We start from the raw sequence: 17323 nt of genomic DNA, 5'->3' as shown, positions 1-17323 counted from the left end.
GACTGTCTGAAAAATGTGCATGGGTAATTTGATTATGAAGCATATTGCCTAAGATAAATTAAAGCATTTAGTCTGTGTCATTATATATGTGTATAAGTAGAGAAACAAGCACTGAAAATATCCCTGACAATATGTACTCCCCCTCCCGAAGAAACAAATGAAATCAAAACCCCATGACATGAATGGATATCTGATTTGCATTTTCCTATGTACAATCATCACAAAGAGAAGAGTGAAGAGCAAAAATTGTGGGACGAAGTCTCCTGAGAAGATACTTGAGAGAGCTGTAAAATGGCAGTGGCTACACGAACACAGAGAAATGCTAGAATGAAAGTGTAAGTAGCACGACAATCTCACTCTCTGGAATGTTTGTGAAAGCGACGCCTTTGTCCTCGCCGTTAAGGTAGAAATGAAGGGCTCCCTCTTCTGTCTTGAGGAGGCCAATGCGCTGCCCCTCCACCAGCGTGTCCAGGTCGAGGGAGTAGGTGTGGTTGACTGTGAAGCCCTCCTGCATCAGAGAGGCCCCACTGGGGTGGGCCAGTCACACACACATACACAAAGACATTCATGGAACTTAAAGCGGCAATACCATATTTGTATAGGAATAGAGGATTTGGGGGTGGGGGTGGGGCATGAGGAGTGGTCTCAAATCTTTAAAGAGCATCAAACTTATCATGATTGACAGCTTGTCACTAAAAGGATACCAATTCACTTTAAACATGATCATGACATCTTAACCCAGTGAGTTTTGGGAAGTGGATGTGTCATGAGGAGGTCCTATGGTGAGTACACATGTCTTGGAAGCGACAGGTTTGCATGACATCTGAACAAATTTCCTAAGCTCTCAAAATGCTCACAGCTACCAGTAATTAGGATAATTAAGGATACCAATTTGCCCTAAACATGATCATGACATCTTAACCCATTGTATTTTGGAAAGTAAATGTATCATGTAGGGACCCTATAAAAAATAAACATCTACAGAACAACATGTTTATATGACATGTGAAGGGATCTCTGAAGCTAGAATGCCGACAGCTATCGGTAATTCAGCAGTTTGTTTGATTAGTGTTCAGACTCAGATGGCCCACTGCATCTCTGGTGGAATCAAAACCCAGTAAGAAGCCGGCAGCAAACCGTGATGAGCAACACTACAAAATATGGGTGTCTCACATGACTAATACACTGGTTGATATTATGTTTCATATGATTCACACTACAAACAGACTGGTTGATTAAATATTTCATATGATTTCATTTGATATGTTTCATATGATTCACATGACCAACTGACTGTTTGATTATATGTTTCTTATTACTCACATTTCTAAAAAGATTGGTTGACTGCAGGTATATATGCTTTATATAATTCATACAACAGGTAGGTTAGTTAATAAATGGGGTCTAGGGCAATTACCCCCTGGGCAATTACCCCGCACCCTTCCCCTGTCCCTAATCCTAATCCTAATCCTGAACCTAACCCTAACCCTAACCCAAACTCCTAACCCTAAACCTAACCCTAACCCTAATCTTTACTCTTACCTTACCACTAACCAGTATTTGGCCGGGGGGTAATTGCCCTCCGGGGGTAATTGCCCGGATACGAATAAATGTTTCATATGATTTGAATGATTAAGAGACTGGTTTCAGTATGTTAGAAAAAAAATATGAATAAAACATGACATCATGACCACTTAATTTCATTCACAGTTTGATGATGTTGTTGGCTTTAAGATAAAATAAAGCCCTGCCTATATAACCTTTCTAAAATATCTAAGATATCTAAAAGATATCTAAAACATCTAGGCAAGGTAGCTTTGCAGCTAAGTCAGAAGAGTGCTGATATTTACCTCAGCATCCACGTATTTGAGGCAAGGTCCGTCATGGTGCTTGGGAATTCCATGTCCTCTGGCTTGGTTGTGGTTACACCTGTTGAGTACACAGTGGATCAATCAATTATAGGATATGCCGGTATACAGTCAACCTCGCCTGAGTCAACCTCACGAAAGTCCAAAAATTGGCTAAGTCAAAGAAAAATTTGACCTTGGGTGGATACAAATATGTGTTATTGCTATTATGTAAGTTGAAATTCACAGAAGTCGAAGGGATATCTCTGGTCCCTTTGGATTCGACTTAAGTAAGGTGTTGACTGTAATTTCTTTCTTTCTTCATTTTATCTGGTAATCATAAAGACCATAATATTCACTGGACAGGAATGTATTCTTTTTAGCACCTGTCAAATCTGAGAACATTTTTTTTTACATGGTAATCTATTCTTATGCTGTGATGATAACATAAATCATGATTATCAAAGTGATAAGGATGAATTGGTCTGGAAAACATGCTCCTATAAGGATCTAAGACATGGACAATGAACAAAGACATGCAGGTCCACAGCTTAATGGAAATTACTGATACACTTGAATACTTACAAGGGCTCAGAACATCAGCAGGCACAAACACAAATCAAAAACAGAGAATAATCTATGGATAAAATCCACCTGTCACTTCTACTGTAGACTGTAGCAAAGCACACTATAATGATCATTGTTTTGGTGCCGAAGAGCAGATAACATCCAGTGGGATTTCCTGACGTACACAATGCCTTCCCTTAACCCTTAGGGACCCGGTAGTGTGTGGATACCATGCAATGGGAAGACTGAGACTCATCGTAACAAAATTATATACAGCTCTGTACACACTGATCTGTATGCAAGTACACATACAGCTGGGGATGGATTGCGAGATTATGTGGCACATAGGGGCTTCAACCGAGGCACATGAAGAATTAGGGAGGGCCAACGGTGGAATCATCTCTGTCCAACTGAACCACAGATGCATCTGGCCTTACCAATCTCAATGGATCCAGACCATCGGTCCACCATCTTCTCAACACAGATCTCTAGGAGTTCCCCGTTGGCCAGCGGGTGGCTACTCATGACCACGGCCTCATTGAATTCTCCAGCCGGGTTGGCGCGGAAGGCGCGGCGGCCGTTGTTGCTGATGGTGGCGTTTCGGCCGTGCTTGGCGTGGAAGCGCTGCTGCGGATGGAGTACTGGCGTCTCCACAGTGAAGGTACTGGAAGGAGTCATCCCCTCCCTCGACTCTATGTGGGCTCGCTCTGCAAATTGGCAAGACACAACACTAACTTGAGCTTCTAAAAAATGTAACAAATTGCATGTCTACACCACAAACTCTCCATGTGAAAATGTTAAAACTAATGAGATATTTCATCCACAGGTCAACACTGCAAATTGGCAACACACATCATTAACATTCCAGATTGCATGTCTATACAGCAAGCTGTCTTTCAGACATTGTTTTTCTGTCTCAAGCTAATGGTATATTTCATTTACAGGTTATCACTGCAAAATAACAAAACATAGCAGATTGCCTGTCTACACTGCAAACTCTTCATGAGACAATGGCTGCAGCAAGCCAGATATTTCATTTACACATTAACAATACTAAAAGTTGACAATTATGGAAGAAACAATGATTGCCCAGGAATACCGATAGAAACAGTTCTTCAAAGCAATCATAGCTTCTCTTCAGGTTCATGTAGATATGGTCAATGGTATGACAACACATTTTACCATATTTCTTTTGAAACTACTGTTTGATTCAACAAAAAAAGAAGGCATTTCTTTTATTTTACCTTTTTCAGTAATTGATACACTTAAAAGATGACCTACATTCAAGATCTACATTAGCGCAGTTGGTTAAAAGGTCATTTACAGATTACTCAAAAGGCAGCTTAATTTCTTTTAATTACCTGATATAATCAAAACATCAAAGGTTGATTCAATTAATTCAACGATTTCCGTTTCTCAGCAAACAGTAAGAAAGTGGGAACAAATGGTGTCATAAGTGTTACTCACGACAATTCTGCCAACTATGCCATCAACACATTACAGTTTTCATTTTGTATCTCTTGTGCACCATCTTCACCTTGAATGTCCACTATGGTGACCTTGGCTGCCTGGCCATAGAGGTCAACAACCCCGTAAAGACTCGACGCCACGTGGGAGGCCGCCACGCCCTTGTCGACGCCGTTGAAGAAGAAGTGCAGGTCACCGTTGGGTCGCCTGACCACACCCACTCTGTCCCCATTCTGGAAGGAAAAAAAAATCATGGTAACACTTTCACCTGGGATCAGTACATACATGTAACTACACATTGGCTCACCCTCTTCTACCTATCACGATTTGAAATCTTGATAGGCATTGGTTAATAAGAACAGCTCAATGTGAAACTTACCCAAAGAAAAGAGAAATCATTAAACAGCTTGAGGGGGTCATGACCTAAAATAGATTTTGTATCCATCTGACTGACAGTGTATCATCAAACAAGGCATTTCCACATGCAATCAAGGGCCATTATGATTCTATGATACTTGTAACTGTGACGTCAGTTGCATAGAACTTTTCATTCATGTTGCACGCATTAGACTGATAAAGGTCTTTTTTCTTCTTCTTTTTGGTGATTTGCATGTAAATACACAACTGATTCATTGGTATTTGCAGATATTTACACATAGAGTTATTGATAAATCTGTCACAAAATCTGAAAAGAACATGATGGAAAAATATCCCATAGAGCCTATAAGATGCTAAATTTGATCAGTGATTGACACAATGCTTGTAACATTTTTCCTTTTTTTCCCCTTCAATTGAGCTGAAATTATCGCATCTATAGAGTAGGGTAAAGGGGTAGCTTCTTCAAAGCACATTATTTTTAGGTATGGCTGGATTAAAGCAAGAAAAATTGGCAAAGTGAACCTGGCGTAAGTTTCACAAACTTTGGCAGCCTATTACATCGAGATCAGTGAGACCAACATAATCACCATAAATTGAGGCACAATATGAATGGCAGCAAAAAGAAAGTGATAGATCCTGTGTTTACATTAGAGAGACAGTCACCAGAGATCTAATTTTTTTTTTTTTTTTTTTTTATGACCGACTGTCCGCACTGCTATCTGGACTGTCCCTGAGCTGCAGGGGCAATCGGGGCTTGGAGTGAGTCCTGCCACTCGAAACCAAACTTTGCGCATGCGCACATTTGATGAATAGAGCTGGATGCTATCAATTACGCCTCAAGGTCACTCTCCCCTCCAAATCTTGTCCCTGGACCCGTCTCGCTTCGTGGGGAGGGGGGTACAAGTCCCAGTGAGCGTTCACATTATGGTTTTAGAAGGGAGAGTCCTGCGGCATGGGGCTGTCCCCACGACGCAGGGACTACCGTCAAAACAGGGAGAGAAGACACACTACAACAACCCTTTCTCTATCTCTATTAGCATGTTTGTTTGTTTGTATGTTTTTTAATGTTTGTTTACACTGACCTTGAGGTGATCCATGTCGGTGGCGTACTCGTCAATGATATTTGTCCCATTGTGCATCACACAATTCCCTGCCAGCATCCACGTCCCACTTCTCACATTGGTCATGGTGGAGGGAAAATCTGCATTTAAGAGACAGATAATAACCCCGCCTAGTCAATAATGTGAATTTCAAGTGAAGGAAAACAAGAGAGACCACTAATAACATTAATAGGAACAAAAATGATACTACTACGACTACGACTACTACTACTTCTACTACTACTACTACTACTACTACTACTACTACTACTACTACTACTACTACTACTACTTCTACTACCACTCATCATCATCATCATCATTATCACCATCATCATCATCATCACCACCATCATCATCATCATCATCACCATCATCCTCATCATGATACTGTATAAATAAACAAATGATCACAGTAAAAAAATGAATACTGAGAAAGGCCTAGTACACAAGTACACACACGATAACACAATAGGATTTCCAGTGTCTTTCACTGTAATGCAAAACATTATGCTGTGTGGTTGAACAGTCTGTGTATGGGTTATGAAACATCCCTAGTTTTCAACAGAAAAACGGGTACATACGATTTGCAGCGACTTGCTACACTTATTTCAGTTGCATTCCATTTATTCCCCTCATTACTAGACAAATAAAAAGGAGAACAAAACCAGAGACTCCAACTCTCCCGTTCTCGATGGGAGATCTCCCGCGGAAAGCCCATTTTTGCAAAATCTCCCGTTCTCCCGCTTGAGATTTGATTTCTCCCGCCCTGGCTCTGTGTCTCCTGGTGGAAAGGATTTCTTACTTATTGCTGTCGTATGTTGAAAAAATAAGCCTTAGATAGCACCAGAGAACATCTAGAACCCTAGGAACTTCGTGCTTCGCACACATCAACTTGGAGTCTCCCATTTGCTAGGGGTTTCGGGCGGGAGAATCTCCAGATCAGATGGTGCTTGGGGTTGGAGTCTCTGCAAAACAACCCAGTCAGGCATAATGATGCAACAGTTCACATGCCAAGGCCATTGTTTCATGCCACACCAGAGATAGAGAGGATACCTCTGGTCCTGTTTGCTGATAGTTGTATTCATGTTATTGTTATGGATCACCGACGGAGAGGGTCACCATATATGACAATAAACAAATCATGCACTGTAGAGATTCATTTCACCCTCAACCATTCATGCCCCCCAAAACAACATTGTCTTGTGCTCGTATCAAATCTGGCATGTCAATCAGGTGGAAGCAGAAGATGAATTCATGAGCATACCTAAATTGCACGGGGAGTGTGTGGTGACGCCAAGCTCCAGTGACCCCGCCCACTTGTCAATCATCTTGTCTATCCTGACCTCAAACATCTCGTTCTCCTTCAGAGGGCGGTTCGTCAGGACCACGGCATTGTTGAAGTCATCCATGGCTCTGAAATACATCAACAATAAAGAAAGGAACCTCTCATTACAGAAAATGATGACATTAAATCTTGCGAAGTTTTACACTGCAGGTGTTCTCATTACTCAAAAAATACTTATGATGTTAGCTCCAATGAAAAAATCACAAAGTTTTTTGAAGAACTGTGCATGCCCAGTCTACACACTAAAAGGAGAGTGGATACTGAAGTCCCATCAATAAACTTGTGAGTTTTCTGCTGTGAGCGCTGGGCATTACAAAACACTTCAGTACAGTTGCTAGGCCACTATCACCTCAACTGCGCGAGTTTTCTCACTTCGGAAGATTTGACACCAAATCTGAGCAGCTGCAATGTTACAAATGTCTCCTAAGGTAAAAACAGAAAATAATAAAAAAAAATAGACAAATGAAATAAACTTTGTGCTACTACACAAGCACATCAACTTTCTCATAGTTTGGTTGCATGTGGGATGCAATTAACACATTTGGTTTCCAGAGACGACTGTTCTAAGATACCAGCTTTCAAATGCAGTCCAAAGTTTTGTCTGTAAAAATAAGCCTAACGGCACTTGAACAAAGCAAGTCAAAACTGGTATAAGTTGCTGCAAAGTCCAGAAGAGAAAACTGATCATTATTATTTAACCTTGTCCTTTAGATGCTTTTTTTAACTTACAAATATCTAATGGTCCCCACAGAGGTGGAATAGCAAATCACAGGCAGGCTTGGTTTTGGGGTATGTAAGCAGAGACAGCTGCAGGACTAATACGGACTTTTCAATTTGCACGTTCACTAGCGGGCTGCGATGTATGCAGTCTTTTAAATCACCTTAAAATTTCTTTAACGTCACAGTTTCCAAATGACGGCAAAACTAGGGTGAACATATTCAAGAGATCTGCTACAAACAGTGAGCTCGTCGATGCACATTGCTTAAAAAATGACCACATACGTAGCAGTCCACTAGTGAACATGCAAATCGAAAAAGGCCCTTCTAATATTGTCTTCTTAAATCTATAATCTTTCCTTCAACTTCTCATATTTAAATGAATCTTTCTTTGAAATTCAAAAACATTTTGAGTTCAATTCAACACAAAGAATCAAACTGAAACTCCAAAGTGACAAGAATTTAATGCACTCCTCCTTCTCCTCCTCCTCTCCTTCTTCTTCTTCTTCATCTCGTATCACAATGTGTCTGCTTGATGCTGTTTGCCAACTATTGCTAGTCACCCCAGGTGGACCACGAGGGTCAATATCATTCATCTGTTTTTTGTTGGTTTTTTTGGTGTGTGTGTGGGTAGGTAGGTGGACCCCCGACTACACAACCTAGTTGACAGCTGATCTTCTCTTTACAGAGAAAATTTTTCAATCGACGGGTATCACCTGTCGTTGTTTGTGTTGCTCATCTCTACACTTCTTGCAACTGATTGACAAATTGCCCTACATCTGTTGCAATAAAAAACTACTTAACGCAAGAACTTCATCAATCTTCACTTTTTGTTTCTTACCTTGGCCTGTGTGCTGACTTGTAGCCATTGATGATTTCAGCATGGACCCCACAGATTGGGTGGAATAGAAGAGGTTCCGCCATCACTCTGTCCCCATCTGGAATACCAAAAGAACAACATTTACATCAATAATTAAAAATATCAATTTCAATGCAGTATACAGCTAGCATGCTATTGAAAAGTTATAGCCAAGAGAAATATCATAAAATTTAAGAGGCATAAGAATAATGCTGGATAAATATGTGAACATGATTTCATTTTTTTTTTTAATGCTGGACAGGAGAAAGGTTACATCTTTTGTATGTTAGGCAGCAGAGCTATATGCCGGTGAGCAGTTTAGCAATCCATGATGCTATCTAACTTCTGGAAATACCAACAGATAAATCATACAAATACAATCTGATCACAGCCAAGAAAAACAAACTTTACCAGAAATCTGAAGTAGCTTGAATGAGGTACAATCAGCACATACTTCACATGTGACGAGAAAATATACCTATAAGATCAAACACATAACGTGTATCAGGGAAGCATGAATGACAAACAACTTGGATGAAGAATCTACACAAGTCCTCCTAAAGTCTCGAAAAATATTTGTCACGATCACGCAGTGTGAGACACGGAAGCCACACAAATTGCAGTCGAGAACAGTTCCTTGCATGTAAATGGGCATGGTTTAAAATTCAAAGTATGTAAAACTGCTGATTGTGATGTTTACTCACTCCTTGACCTTTTACAGCTTAAGAAGTAAAATGGAAGAAAGAACATATATAGATCTGGTAACCATAGATTGAATACAGAATGCCAAGGATATAAAACGGCAACAACGCAATTTTTACAACTTCAGGCTAGCGTGTTTAATCTGCTGAGGCAAAATATAGTTTTGAAGAAGTTTATATTTTTTATTTAGTGACACTAATGCACAGGAAAACAAGGAAAAGTAGAAATTACGCGGTGCGTAATATATGTCCCCGCCGGAAGTAGCATTTTGTAGCAAAATGTGCAATATAGGTAAAAAATCAAGGTCAAAGGTCAAAGAAGTCAAAGGTCAAAATTCTGTGTAAAAGTTTTGAAGCCCTCACCTAGTGCCATCACATAAAGCAAACGGAATCGAAATCGGGTTAGAAATGGCGAAGGAGTAGCATTTTATAGCCAATGTACAATACAGGTCAAAAATCAAGGTCAAAGGTCAAAGAAGTCAAAGGTCAAAATTCTGTGTAGAAGTTTTGAAGCCCTCACCTAGTGCCATCACATAAAGCAAACGGAATCGAAATCGGGTTAGAAATGGCGAAGGAGTAGCATTTTGTAGCAAAATGTACAATATAGGTCAAAAATCAAGGTCAAAGGTCAAAGAAGGCAAAGGTCAAAATTCTGTGTAGAAGTTTTGAAGCCCTCACCTAGTGCCATCACATTAAGCAAACGGAATCGAAATTGGGTTAGAAATGGTGAAGGAGTAGCATTTTGTAGCAAAATGTACAATATACACGTAGGTCAAAAATCAAGGTCAAAGGTCAAAGAGGTCAAAATTCTGTGTAGAAGTTTTGAAGCCCTCACCTAGTGCCATCACATAAAGCAAACGGAATCGAAATCGGGTTAGAAATGGCGAAGGAGTAGCATTTTGTAGCAAAATGTACAATATAGGTCAAAAATCAAGGTCAAAGGTCAAAGAAGTCAAAGGTCAAAATTCTGTGTAGAAGTTTTGAAGCCCTCACCTAGTGCCATCATATAAAGCAAACGGAATCGAAATCGGGTTAGAAATGGCGAAGAAGTAGCATTTTGTAGCAAAATGTACAATATAGGTCAAAGGTCAAGGTCAAAGGTCACGACTGAAATACTGTGTAGAAGTTTCAAAGCTCCCATGTAGTGCTATCATATAAAGCAAACAGAATCAAAATTGGCTCATAAATGACAGAGAAGTAGCAAATTGAAGATTTTGATCACACACGGACGCACACACGGACACACGGACGGACGGACGGACACACGGACGGACGGACGGACGGACACACGGACACACACACGTACGGAGCCCGTTTCATAGTCCCCTGCTCAAACTCGTTCGGCGGGGACAAAAAAAAGAAAAGAAAAAACATTATAGCTAATTTATAGGCTGGAAATATGCAAAATTATATAACAATACCTAAATGATGTTCTCATCAAACTTGTACCTCACAAAACTTTGCCTTGCTTTGTTCAACATTCTGTATCATAGTGTAACTGATTTCATCCATTTGAATTCTGTATTATGTCAATAAACAATGTAACATGTAACCCCACGAGTGATTTCAGAGATTTCTATGAGAGGCAGATACATGCAATTCAGGTGCTAATAGGTCTAAAAATCAAGACTCCTTGGATTTATGGGGAGAAGTAGATGTAAAGGCATACAGGAAAAAGTGAAGATGATGTGCAGCCAGTATTTTCAATTCTCATCACTACACCAAAATGTACTACCAGCAACTGCATCTAAACCATGCTATGTACATTCAGGAAACATCATCATATATGAAGACAGCTTTTGGTAAAGACTCTTGTGTCTTGCAAAGGCATCGCTTCCAAAGACGCATTTAAAATTTTGGCAATTTGAGAAGGATCAGTTGTCTCGCTTTAAAGAGGCACTAGTTCTTGTCTCACCTCCAAACACATATGGCAGCTCCTGCTCGGCGAGACTCTTGAGATAATTGAGGTGCATCAGCCGTCTGTCCAGGGCTGCCAGCATCGTGCTCTGGTGGTGCTCCACGATTGAGACCTGATTGAAACCAATCAATTATTGATCTGTTACAATACATGTCAATGGGGGTGCTGCAGGCGCATCGAGGCAAGCTTGCATTGATGCTCTGATTTAACATCACTAAAATATCCAATCTGAGTCTTATCATAGAGGTGTACAAGCACAACAAGATATATGTTTATGTCATGACATGATCATGAACATTGATCAAATATTGACCTGCAACATATCATTGAGGGCTGCAAATATATATCTAGTTTTGATTACGCTCCTGCCTTCCAGAATGTAAACAAGCTTTTACATTTATAGTTCAAAAAATGAAATGATATTGCATTTTCTTGTACATACACACATTTCTGTAAAAATGGGAATTCAAATCTGTGAGGTGATTATTTTCATTACCTCATCTACTTTGCTATGTGGCGTCAGTCAATATCAACACTTTTTGAATATATGCAAGGATCTGAAAATCTATACTGACCTCCCAGTATTTATGTATGAATTAAACAAAAACTTTACTATTTTCTTTATATCACACAAGCTGAATAAGAAGTGACACTGCATTTTACTGCTGTAAAGTGACAGCCAAGGAGGTATCAACGACCTAACAAAATATAACACACACAGCCCACCAAGCCCCTATGTGCATTTCTCTGACATTAATTGGATGTTGATGACCCTTATATGCGGTCATGTGACACTGTCATTATCCTGACCTAATCTCCTTCGAGTAGACTGGCATTATTCAAATGGAAAATAAAAACAAAACAAAAAACACACATAACAGTTAAATACAATACAATGAAGTGAATCTGGTATGTAACCAACACTGGAGTGGAAGGATATCTCTTTGGTTTGTTTAACTCTCTGCGTGACACATTAATTTCTTGTCCGTAGTATGTGTGTGAAATTTATGCCCATTTGACTCATTGGCAGAGAAAGGGTTTAAACACACATTGAAATCAGAGCAAAAATATGTTCCACTTACATCCGTCACTAGGTAACATGATCTGTCCATTGACAATGGCCTCACACTGAGGACAAAGGCTAAATTGGCAATTGAGACTTCCCCAGTGTGGTGCAACAATAGATGGCACAGAAATTGTATCCCTCATACATGTTTTGCTGTCATTTCAAATCTCTTTCTTTTTTCCCTTTCATTCTTGAATGCTTGGCTAAAATTCCCAGGTCTCACCTGAACTGCCATGCCGTATAAGTCAACTACTCCATATATTGTGCTGGGCACATCTGGGGCTGCCAGGCCCTGATCGCGACCGTTGATGTAAAAGTGGAGATCGCCCGACGTCTTGCGCACCACGGCTATGTGATCTCCAACCTAACATGACGATGTGAATGATTGAGAAATTGAGTACAAAAAAACCCCCCAAAACTGATAGTATTGAGCATCATTATTACCACCACCACCATCATCACCACTACCATTGTCATCATTCAACTTCTAAATACCAGTACTGATATACATGTTAAGTGTAATACTATTTCTCCTGCATTCTGAAAGAGGCAAGTCAAGTGCTCTTTCATTATGCTAGTAAAATGAAATATATGCCAAATTATATTTTAATTTCCTTTAAATTGTTCCCCTATTGTGACATCATGAACTGTTGTTACCTTCTTATCCTATGATGACGGCACATGGATTTAACCAAAATTTAAAAATTCACAATTTTTGTCCCATTTTTCTCAAACTGCACTTATGTGTATTGCTAATATTTCCACATCAACTGAACTGATTCATACATTAAGGTAAATTCCCCTTTGAGCCCTTGCCATTCTCCCTTAAAGGGAAAATCTGGTCCAAATACAAGCTAGTCTGATAAGAAAGAGTAAAATATTATGAGTTCAACGGTTTAATTTTGATTGAAATTGGAAGTTATGACATTTGAAGTTTCGCTATTTTGGGGGGGAAACAATGCTTGAACAGTCAATTTGAATATGCAAATGGAAAAGTGAGCATGTCATTCCCTCACAACTTGCCATATAGTTTGTACATAAAATTTTGAAATATCCGTTTTTTCATTCAAACGCAATTATGCCCGAGGCTTCAATCCTCGTATATCTAACTGATCACTATTCTGAAGTTATTCAACGAGGAATAACATCATGTTTCACACATCAATGACAGAAACATTGAATTTTTGTCATTTTTTGTAACACGATCAACGGAAAATTGTGAGAGTACGACATGGTTAGCTCACTCATTTGCCTATTCATATCCATTGTACAAGAACTGTTTTGCAGAAATTAGCAAAACTTCAAAATGTCATAACTTTCTTATTTTTCATCCAATTTCAGTCAAATTTTTTACTGTTCAACTCATAAGATTTCACTCTTTTGTATCAGACTAACCTATATTTGGACTGGATTTCCCCTTTAAAATATTGATTACAGAAAAAAAATTGCAGCAAGTTCTCACCCCCAGTTCATCCAGCGTGCATTCACCATACTCCCTCTTACTGCCTTTCCCATTGGATAAGATGCCACCGCCGCTCATCATGATGGTACCTACATGGAAGAAAAAATGTATGCAATGACAACAAAGATAAGCGGGCGTGAATATTTTGAAATTCAATTTTTTGAAATTCAATTTCTGGAAAGTTGACTGGCTCAGCCTTTAACTCAGCCTTCTATAATTATCCTATGGGTACAGGTGCAGGTTGAAAATACCAAACTCAGGCCATCGTGCATTCTTTTTTTCATGTTCAACTCGTTGGTAGCAGGGCACACAGTGGACTAGCACGGTAATAAGCCAGTTTGGAGTTAGCTCATGGGCACATTGGTTCGAATGACCTTTCTTTTTTCTCAGTCGGTTAGAGGCACTTCACTCTTTTTAGAACGACATAATGCATAAGCTTTACGTAACAATTTATGGAATTCATTGATCCTGTTCAAACAGAGAATGAACTTGCATATAGACCAGATGACCAGAATGATCTGTTAATTAACACTTGGGAAAGCATCCATTTCATTATTTTGCACTGAATGTATCAATAATCTCTTTCTATTGATATTGCCAAATACCACTTTTGCTGTCAGGTGGATGTGCTGGCAAGCAGTATTTATAAGGATTACATGAATAATCATTACATCACAGCTGCTTACCCAAGTGAATTTAAAAACCAACATGCCTGTTGGTATGAATAACCTTTCTTCTGCTCATGTGCAAAGTGGAACTGCGAACTGGCTTTTACGCACCATCTCCTAATCCTTAACAGATTCCCATGCCTGCTCTTATGAGCTAGGTCAAGATAGCACTGTAGATTGGGGCATTCCAACTGTCAAGGCATCCACTGATATAGTGTAAATATAGTGTAGATGCTGGCAGGAGGAGAGATGCCTTGCTAAAATAGGATGCTATCATGCCCAGATTTAAAAAAAAAAAAAAAATGAGGCTGTTGTTGACCCTGCCAGGGCTAATGCTCTGGTCCAGTCTGCAGAAAGACAAGTACCAGGTATTAAGAAACCAATGGAGTGTACACGTCATACTTGTACAATGTGGCAGCCAATGTGCACAATCATATATATTCATAGTTTTGAGGTTGTTGACTTTAAACTTGCTTGCAGAATTTTACTAAGAGTAGAAGGAATCATGTTTATGTGTTTGCTATATTGATATTTCATGGGGGCGTTGTGGCATAGTGGATAAGACTCCCGACTCCCGATCTGAGGACCCGAGTTCGAATCCTGCCCAGTGCTTATGTCCTTGGACCAAGATGTTTTACGCACCATGTCCCTCTCGACCCTGATGTATAAATGGGTACCTGGCAATGCTAGGGTAATAATAATGGCAGGGCCCTCTGGTAGAGCAGTGGCAACTATGAAGAGGCTACCCTGGGTAAATAACATCTTATTATTGTTATTATTATTGTTATTATTATTATTATTATTATTGTTATTGTTATTGTTATTGTTATCAGTATTATTATTATTACTATTATTATTATTATCATTATCATTATAATTATTGTTATTATTATTATTATTATTATTATCATTATTATTATTATCATTATTATTATTGTTATTGTTGTTATCATTATTATCATTATTATTATTATTATTATTATTATTATTATTATTATTATTATTATTATTATTATTATTATTATTATTATTATCATTATTATTATTATTATACTACACTTCTATACCATTAGGAAAAGATAGACCAGATAAGCTGGTAGGTACACAGTACATTCACACCAATTTCTGAGTCAGGGCGAAGACACAGTAATATGGGATTTACTCCTGCTAAGTACGAATATGAAAAAGAAAAAAAAAGTCCTGTCTCTAAAAAACTTGTTGGGTTGGAGAACTCCTGAGGGCAAAATGATGTATGACTCTTATGATCATCTTCAAATGTGGAAGGCAAGAACTTTCCTTCTCTGATTGTATATCGGAGTGCAGGCTGGTCCCCCTGGACTGTCTCCAGGTAGAGACGGGTGAAAAAAAAACACTTACATTTTAGAAATAAGTTTGTTGTTAGGGTAAGTTTTGACTAGGCAACATCCATGCCATCTGCTTACCTGAGTGTAAGTTCGTCATGGTTGCGGGGAAATCGAGAGTGTCCGGGTTGTGTGTCGTCACTCCGATCTCTATGGACCCCGACCACTTGTCGATGAGCTCGTCGATACGGATCTAAACAAAAAAAAAGAGGAGTCAGATCAAATGTGTCATAAGTTCCATGGTCTGTTAACCAAACAGGCAACATCTTCCAATACCCTTACATGCAAGACCATTATACTCACAATAGGGCAGAAATAAAATTACAGGTCAAGCTGGGCACCATGTCTGTAAAACCATATCTTAGAGGTCACACCATTCAGATTAAAACGCACTCTCAGAATCAAGCTTCACTCGACTTGAAAACACCTCTGCATCATTAACTGGTTGAACATGATCTGAAAAAAAAAGTCACCTGATTGGGAGAAATGTCATTCAAATTTCCATTCAGACTTCACTTGGGAATAAAACATAAATACTGAACTGGAATCAATCAATTCAAAGGTACACAGTATGTTTAAAAAATCAGTTCTTTGTACACAAATTCTAAAGTGCAAAAGCCCTCTCTGCAGCATTTCTCATAGAAACTAGTACCATTAGTTCAATGAATAAAAACCTTTACTTTTTCCAGCAAAGGGAAGACTACATGACCACAGACTTAGAAGCTCTTCCCCAAGGTATACAATCAAGCTCTCACATCAGGTAACATACTAGCCTCGAAGAAAAGGCCCTTTGGCTTAGGTTTACAAATGTATCATCCACACACCACATCTAATTCCAGACTACAGCAGGGCAAGGGATGCATGCTCAAGAGTGTGCAGTCAACCACTTGGCCTTTAAATGGACTTGGATTGGATCTCTTACACTGTATGTTAACCTTAGAACTCTATTCTAACCTCATTTCTCTACCGAAACAGTAACAGCCAATCAGCAAGCTTATCATTCAATCAGCCTACATTGGGTATGCAGATCGCAACTGAAGATGCAACAGAAGATGATGTATTCTGTGCTCGAGGGAAAAAAAAACACTCACTTCTTCCCTCTGGATGTGCGAAGGGTAAAATAGGTTGAGGCTACTGCCTTATTTGCAGTATAGGTGTATAGCAATTTTATGTAGTGTACTATACAACAATGTGTGTCGTGTAGGGTAAGCTAGAGAAAAATACATTGTAAAATGCCCTATAATCTACAAATGTCTGCGGTCAAGCAATGGAAATTATGTATCCCCCGGGTTGTGCGAAATCTCTGCCTTACAGCATGTTATTTGGCTACATTTACATGATAAATATATATCTAGTACAAAATATGAAGAAAATCCTTCACAAAATGAGGCTAGTAGAGCGCACACAAGCAGACCCTCAATAATCAAGCTTTCTGTGTATAAAAACAGAACAAATGAGGGCGCTATCACCAAAAAGATAAAGGCAGCTAGATTTTTTTTTTTGATACACCTCGATACTGACTTATGACGAAAATCAGACGAGAAATGTCAGTATCGCGAACACAAATGTGACATACTCTGTAATGGCAGCAGCAATGTAACATTGATGAATCTGAAGTATCAGTATAATGGCCAATGATTTTTTTTTTTAAATCATGGCTTTTAAGTACCAAAACATTGAATATCAGGATCCTGCAAATCTACATGGTTGTACTTGCCCACTTGCCCAGGCAACAAAAACTTACCATTGGGCAAGTGTGCACTTGCCTGTTGGAAAGTACAAAAGGTACCTGATCCTTGCCCAACTACCAAAAGGGGTAGGTGAGAAAAAAATGTATTTATTTGTAATAATGCTTTGCCTTTAT

The 17323-nt window shown here is 39.1% G+C and overlaps 1 protein-coding gene across 1 annotated transcript in view; it reads right to left on the bottom strand.

Moving 5' to 3' along the window:
- The window catches only part of LOC139721147 (neuralized-like protein 4), a 44692-nt gene that overhangs the window by 16302 nt on the left and 11067 nt on the right, over positions 1-17323 (bottom strand). The window contains exons 4-14 of the mRNA XM_071632482.1: positions 15541-15652; positions 13431-13519; positions 12192-12332; positions 10900-11014; positions 8266-8362; positions 6627-6775; positions 5342-5460; positions 3952-4114; positions 2852-3121; positions 1851-1929; positions 358-527 (exon numbers count right to left, since the gene is read on the bottom strand). Coding sequence (XP_071488583.1) covers positions 358-527; positions 1851-1929; positions 2852-3121; positions 3952-4114; positions 5342-5460; positions 6627-6775; positions 8266-8362; positions 10900-11014; positions 12192-12332; positions 13431-13519; positions 15541-15652 — 1504 coding nt within the window. The remainder of the gene's footprint in view (positions 1-357; positions 528-1850; positions 1930-2851; positions 3122-3951; positions 4115-5341; positions 5461-6626; positions 6776-8265; positions 8363-10899; positions 11015-12191; positions 12333-13430; positions 13520-15540; positions 15653-17323) is intronic.

This window comes from Diadema antillarum, unplaced genomic scaffold, assembly GCF_040938485.1.
Source record: "Diadema antillarum isolate AM-2024a unplaced genomic scaffold, OU_Dant_1.0 scf00000013, whole genome shotgun sequence".
NCBI classification, from domain to species: domain Eukaryota; kingdom Metazoa; phylum Echinodermata; class Echinoidea; order Diadematoida; family Diadematidae; genus Diadema; species Diadema antillarum.
The sequence above is the reverse complement of the archived record's forward strand: the minus strand, read 5'-3'. Positions and strand labels throughout refer to the sequence as shown.